Source organism: Argiope bruennichi, chromosome 8 (assembly GCF_947563725.1).
Source record: "Argiope bruennichi chromosome 8, qqArgBrue1.1, whole genome shotgun sequence".
NCBI classification, from domain to species: domain Eukaryota; kingdom Metazoa; phylum Arthropoda; class Arachnida; order Araneae; family Araneidae; genus Argiope; species Argiope bruennichi.
Genome location: NC_079158.1, coordinates 129,737,571 through 129,744,640, shown reverse-complemented (window position 1 = coordinate 129,744,640; position 7,070 = coordinate 129,737,571). Strand labels below are relative to the sequence as shown.

General features: G+C 42.1%; 1 protein-coding gene across 1 annotated transcript; it reads left to right on the top strand.

Annotated features, from left to right (window-relative positions):
• Positions 1-3,557: 3,557 nt before the first annotated feature.
• Positions 3,558-4,640, top strand: LOC129980789 (uncharacterized). The gene has a single exon (XM_056091172.1). It carries the CDS (start codon positions 3,558-3,560, stop codon positions 4,638-4,640), a length of 1,083 nt encoding a protein of 360 aa, XP_055947147.1.
• The last annotated feature ends 2,430 nt before the right edge of the window (positions 4,641-7,070 follow it).

Sequence of the window (7,070 nt, the reverse complement as noted above, 5' to 3'; positions counted from 1 at the left end):
TCGCTATTAAAATTTTGGAACTCTTGCAGACTCTCCATCTTCGGGGTTTTAGCATTTTACTCTGCTGGATCCCTGGTCATGTTGGAATTGCAGGGAATGAAAAAGCTGATTACACTGCTAAAACTGCTTCTTCCTTATTACATTATGAAATCCCTTATAGGGATATTCAGATATCTGTTACAAAATATATTTTTTCTCTGTGGCAAGTGACATGGGACCAACAGATCCAAAATAAATTGCATCTTATTAAACCGTTAATTGGCTTGTGGCCAGTTTTGCCTATACGAGGGGCAGATGTCATACTGACTCGCCTCCGTATAGGGCACACTCGGTTTAGTCATAAACATTTACTCTTTGGAGAGAATGCGCCAAAGTGTCCTACATGCTGTACTGAATTAAATGTTTATCACATTTTAATAGAATGTCCGAACTATAATCATCATCGCTCTCGCTACTTTCATTCATCTCATGTAACACTTTCAGAATTGCTAGGAGAGAAACACCATCCAGATATTTTTAACTTTCTGAGAACTATCGGCTTTTTAACGAACATTTAACTTTTTAACCAATGTTTGGAATTTATCATTTATTTTTTTTACATTTTAACTCCTTTTTCTTAATGTTTTAAGTGCTGTTATTTAAATAGATTTGAAACTTTTTTTATCGCACGTATGGCGCAGTTTGGCCGAGATTGGCCCTTGCGCCAAAAAACTCCAAACCAAACCAAACCAAGTCTCAAGCCCATGATACAAGTCCTGGGGCGGATGGAATCACATATAGTATGCTTCGCCATTTGAATGAAAACTCACTTTCCAACCTACTATTTTTATTTAATAGAATATGGACGGAGCAGAAGTACCCATCACAATGGCGTGAAGCTATTGTGATTCCAATCCTAAAACCTGGCAAGGAATCTTCAAATCCTCTGAGCTACAGGCCAATTGCTCTAACAAGTTGCATTTGTAAAACCTTTGAGCGCATGGTCAACGCTCGTCTTATCTTTGAATTGGAGAAACAAGGATGCATTCCCCCGTTGCAGAGTGGTTTCCGGAGAGGTCGTTCCACCTTCGACAATCTCATTTTACTGGAAACCCAGATCCGTAACGCTTTTGTTAAGAGGAATCACCTTGTCTCCATATTTTTTGATATAGAAAAGGCCTATGACCGTGCTTGGCGCTTTGGAATACTTTCAACACTTTTTAACTTCGGTTTTAGGGGAAACCTACCTATGTTTTTACAGAACTTTTTATCTCGTCGGACTTTCAGAGTTCGTGTAGGCAACATTTATTCCGATTCTTTTATTCAAGCTGAGGGAGTTCCGCAGGGAAGTGTCCTCAGTGTCACGCTTTTTATCGCTCATCTTAGTCAAATTTTAACAAGCTTACCTTCATCTGTACATGCCAGCCTTTATGTTGACGATCTGCAGATATCATGCCAAGATAGCGATATGAATGTAATTGAACAACATTTACAAACTGCCGTAGATAAATTAGTATCTTGGTGCGATAACAATGGGCATACTATCTCTCCGGAGAAGAGCCGATGTGTCCACTTTTGCCGGAAAAGAAAGCTTCACCTTGATCCGAATATACATATTCGAAATACTCAAATCCCTGTGGTGAACGAAGTACGGTTTTTAGGAGTGATTCTTGATCGGAAGCTCACCTTCCTGCCGCATATCTTATATTTACGGAAGAAGTGTGAGAAATCATTGAACATTTTAAAAGTGCTTTCGAAAACATCTTGGGGTGCCGATCGAACCTCCTTAATCCGTATTTACCAAGCAGTAATTCTTTCCCGAATTGACTATGGTTGTATGGTGTATGGTTCCGCCTGCCCATCAGTTTTGAGGCGACTGGATACCATTCACCATTCTGCTCTGCGTATCTGTTCAGGGGCATTCCGTACTTCTCAGGTTGAAAGCCTATACGTTATATGCCATCAACTTCCTCTAAGTTTAAGGCGTAAGAAATTGTCTGCCATATTTTATTTTCGAACAAAATCTGTTCTCAAACATCCTTTAGGCCAATTGTCACTGCCAGTTGGTCTTCGTCGACTGTATAATGCCCGTCCTTCGAACATGCTTCCCTTTTTGGAGAGAACAAAAATACTCCTTCATGACTCGGACCTTAACGATATTCGTGTTAGAGCTGTGGATTTCCTTAATTTCCCACCCTGGGATATCCCGCAATTTTCTTATTTGAATCCTTTTCTTGGATTTGATAAGTCCTCAACAGCTACTGTTGTTCTCCAGCAGATCTTTTTATACCATCGCTATCAGTATTCTACTTTTGCCCCAATTTTCACGGATGGCTCGAAATCGGATGATCATGTCGGTTGTGGAATCATACTTCCATCCGATACACTGAGCCACCGTCTTCATAATTGCTGCTCCGTCTTTACAGCTGAGTTGGTAGCAATTTTCTGTGCCCTCCAGAAAATTGGATCATCCTGTCAGCGTCATTTTGTCATCTATACCGATAGCATGAGTGCTTTGGAGACACTTTCACATTATCACAATCGGATGCATCCGGTTGCGATTAAAATTTTATTCACTTTGCGAGTTTTGAAAAATGATGGCTTCCAAATAAATTTCTGTTGGGTTCCGAGTCATGTTGGTATCTTCGGGAATGAGAAGGCAGATTTAACCGCAAAATCTGCAACGACCTTTTTAAGTATAGGACTTCCCTTTTGTGACATCAAAAGGTCTATTGATCATCATTTTGTTTCTGTTTGGCAAAAATCGTGGGGCCTGCAGATCAGAAATAAATTGCATTCTGTTGAAACGAACATTGTTTCTTGGCCTGTTCATCCTATACGTGAGATGGATGTTAAATTGACTCGTCTCCGTATAGGACCCCCTCAGGGGCTCACCTACTATAGGTGAGTACGGGTGTCCCAATCCCGAGGTACCCAGGGATCTTTACTCCCTTTATGTTCAATCTCCCCTACGCCTTCTGCTTTCTGCTGTTTCTTCATTCCCTCGACGGCAAGCGAGGGAGCTCTCCATGAGAAGCTGTCGCCGCTCTGTTTGCTTCTCATGGACAGCCAAAACCCCACGTGTTGGCCGTGCGTGGCAACCCACTAGATAGACGGGTGGTGCACTGTGGTCCCCTGTGCATCAATCGGCTGGTAGATAGTCACCTTAGTGGCTAGTCTGCTAGGGATCAAGCGAAGGGGTTACTCCTTGGGCTTGGCGTTAAGGGTGGTCACTGTCCCCGGGGGTAACTCCGAGCGTATAGGTTTCGGCTAGCGCTAGGGTAAGCGCCAAAGGCTGGGAATGGCCAGAGCCGGTGGCTGCCTTCCCTTGTTGGGCTCCGTGGTGGGCGGTGCCGTCGGACCTGAAATTTCATCAATATCGTATGGGCTCCTCCCGGAAATCTCCCTTCAGTGGGCATCGCAAAATACCTAATCTTACTACCAACCTTCCACTTTTTGATCGTTATTTTATACTTAAACGAATCGGTGATAAAAACGAAAATTTTAATTCAGTATCACCTTTTCTAGTGCAGAAAGCAATCACTGCAACAATTGGCGAAGTGTCTGCAATACGGAAAATGCGTTCTGGTGACTTGCTGATCGAAGTTTCTACGAAAAAACAAGCACAGCAAGTAATAAAAATGAAAGCTATAGCTCACATCCCTGTAACCGCTGCCTCTCACACATCTCTAAATTTTTCCAAGGGTGTAATAACATGTGGTGAATTGTTCAATGTCCCCCTTGAAGAAATCACTGCGGAATTGAAACCCCAAGGAGTGACTCACGTACGCCAAATTTCCATTAGGCGGGATGAACAACTCCTTCCCACAAAGCATTATATCCTTACATTTCATAGACCAACAATCCCAGAATTCATATATGCTGGATACATTAAACTACCGGTCCGACAGTATATCCCAAACCCCTTGAGATGTTTTAAATGCCAGCGATTCGGCCATTCGAAGATTAATTGCCGCGGGACTCTAACATGCGCCCGCTGTGCAGGAAAAGACCACGATAGTGAACAGTGTAACGCCCCCGAAAAATGCGTGAACTGTGGAGGCTGTCATGCGTCGTTTTCTCGAGTCTGCGAACGCTGGAAAATTGAAAAACAAATAACCTCCATTAAATTTAAAGAATCTATTTCGTATCCTGAAGCAAGAAAAAAAGTATTAGCTCAAACACCCAAACCTGGTGTGAGTTATGCTTCCGTTGTAAAAACACCCTTCTGTGCAAACTGTCAATGCACAAACTGTGTGAAATATAACTCCCAAACTACAACTGTCAAAAACTCTTCCGACTCTGAGATTGAAAATTCACCATCCAGTGCACCAGAAACTAGCAAACCAGTCCGATCGAAATCGAAATCAAACTCCAATTCTCAAAGAGCACTAAAGCTAAAGCTGTCAAAACGGGGACTTTCACCAAAAGAACTAAGAACGAAGTTGAAAAAATCTGCAACACAAAATTCTGTCGCTTTGGGACTTGCGACACAAGGTAATGCTCATAAGGACTTAACGTCCATTTTTGGCAAACCTAAAAGTCCCGATTCCATTTCCCTTCATCCGTCTGACGAGGAGGATGAATTACAAATGAGTTGCGATGTTTCGCCAACTCTTGATAAGACTCGCACCAACATTCTCAATACTTCTGTTACTTAATGGGAACTTTCATTTCCTGGAACTGTCGTGGCCTTCGGTCCAAATTTGTTGGTATTAAGCAAATTATTAACCAGTTTCATCCCGCTTGTTTTGCTTTTCAGGAAACTTTCCTGAAGCACGACATCCCCATGAAAATCCGTGGATATAACTGTGCTCGTAAAGATGCTAATACTGGAAATAATCCTTCCGGTGGTGTTTGCATCTTAACCTCCAATCTTTACCCGAGCTCACATTTAAATTTACAAACTTCTTTACAAGCTGTGGCTGTTCAAGTTCATATACGGACCTTTATCACAGTGTGCAGCATTTACTTGCCTCCACATGCTATCATTAACCAACATGAACTTGATAATTTATTGGACCAATTACCCAAACCTTTCGTACTACTTGGTGATTTTAATGCTCATAGTACTTTATGGGGCTCGGAAAATACAAATTCTCGTGGGAGACAGATTGAACAGTTTATCTCTGATAACTGTCTCTGTCTGCTTAATCATGATGAGAAAACCTATTTCCATGAGCCCACACGTACGTTTCACAGTCTGGATCTGGCTATTTGCTCTCCCGATCTCTTTCCGTTGCTCAGTTTTGCAGTTGCGACAGATCTCTACGATAGTGATCACTTCCCCTTAATGGTTTCCTATGCTGATAGAGGCGGCGCGACTTCTTGTCCCCCGCGTTTCCTATTCCAGCGGGCTGATTGGAATGCTTTCATGCAACAGGCAGTAATTTCAGAGAACATGGTCAGAACAACTAATATTACAGAGGCAGTACAAAATGCAGTTGACTGTTTAATTGACGCTGCGAACAATACCATCCCCAAAAGCTCCCCACGTTTGAGGAAATTCCCGAGACCGTGGTGGAATGAAGCTTGCCGCGACAGTCACCGAGAACAAAAAAAGCGGTGGAATATTTTCCGCAGATATCCCACAACAGAGAATTTACTTGCTTTCAAACGTGCCAGAGCCAATGCTCGTCGTGTCTGTAGGCAAAGTCAGAGAGAGTCCTGGATTAAGTTCATATCTTCTATCACAGCCTTTACTTCTCCGAAACTACTCTGGAGAAAGGTCAAGGCAGCGAATGGAATTTACCAAGAATTTTCCATTCCTGTTCTGAAGACTGAAAACGGATTGGTATCTTCTCCTTTAGATATCGTGAATACTCTTGGACATTCATTTGCACAGGTTTCAGCGACTAATTCGTATAAGCCTTCATTTATAGCTATTAAGAAACGTGTAGAACGCAAGTCTTTGTGTTTCTTCACCCGGAAATCGCTTCCTTACAATACAGAATTTAGGTTGCACGAACTACTGGCAGCTTTAAAGAAGGCTCATGATACCAGCCCTGGTCCTGATGGAATCACTTATAGCATGCTTCGCCATTTGTCTACCACTTCTCTTTCCAATCTGCTGATTCTATTTAATCGCATTTGGATTGAACAGAAGTTCCCATCACAATGGCATGAAGCTATTGTGATTCCAATCTTGAAACCCGGCAAGGACTCCTCTAACCCTCTGCACTATAGGCCTATTGCGCTCACAAGTTGCCTATGTAAGACGCTTGAACGCATGGTTAATGCCCGTCTGATATATCAATTAGAGAAAAAAGCATCCATACCATTGCTGCAAAGTGGTTTTCGCAGAGGACGAGCGACTTTTGATAATATTGTCCTACTCGAAACTGAAATTCGCAATGCATTTGTTTGCCGAAATCATCTGGTCTCTGTCTTCTTCGATTTAGAAAAGGCGTATGATCGCGCCTGGAGGTTTGGTATTCTCTCTACACTTGCAAATTTTGGCTTTAAAGGAAACTTGCCCATGTTTTTAAAACACTTTTTATCATTGCGCACACTTCGTGTCCGGGTTGGTAATTTATATTCTAACCCTTTTATTCAGGCTGAGGGTGTTCCACAGGGAAGCATCCTCAGTGTTACACTTTTTATTGTCCATTTTAGTCAGATTCTTAACGTTTTACCTCCATCTATCCAAGGTACATTATATGTGGATGACCTTCAGATATCTTGCCAAGGGAGCAATATGCGCTTAATAGAGCGCCAGCTGCAAGTTGCAGTTAACAAACTGGTAGATTGGTGCGATGAAAACGGGCATGTGATTTCACTTGAGAAAAGTCGATGTGTGCATTTTTGCAGGAAGCGTGGAATCCATTTGGACCCTATTATCCATATCCAAAATACTGGAATACCTGTGGTTAATGAAATAAAATATTTGGGAGTAATATTTGATCGCAAGCTCACTTTCCTTCCGCATGTCTTATATCTGCGGAAGAAGTGGGACAGATCATTGAACATTCTCAAAGTACTTTCAAGAACCTCTTGGGGAGCAGACAGAACATCTTTGCTTCGAATCTATGAATCAGTTATTCTAGCACGCATGGATTATGGTTGTATGGTATATGGTTCTGCAAGATCTT

Excerpts from the sequence above, each read along its gene's own strand:
- LOC129980789 (XM_056091172.1), top strand. The coding sequence starts at position 3,558 with ATGCGTTCTGGTGACTTGCTGATCGAAGTTTCTACGAAAAAACAAGCA.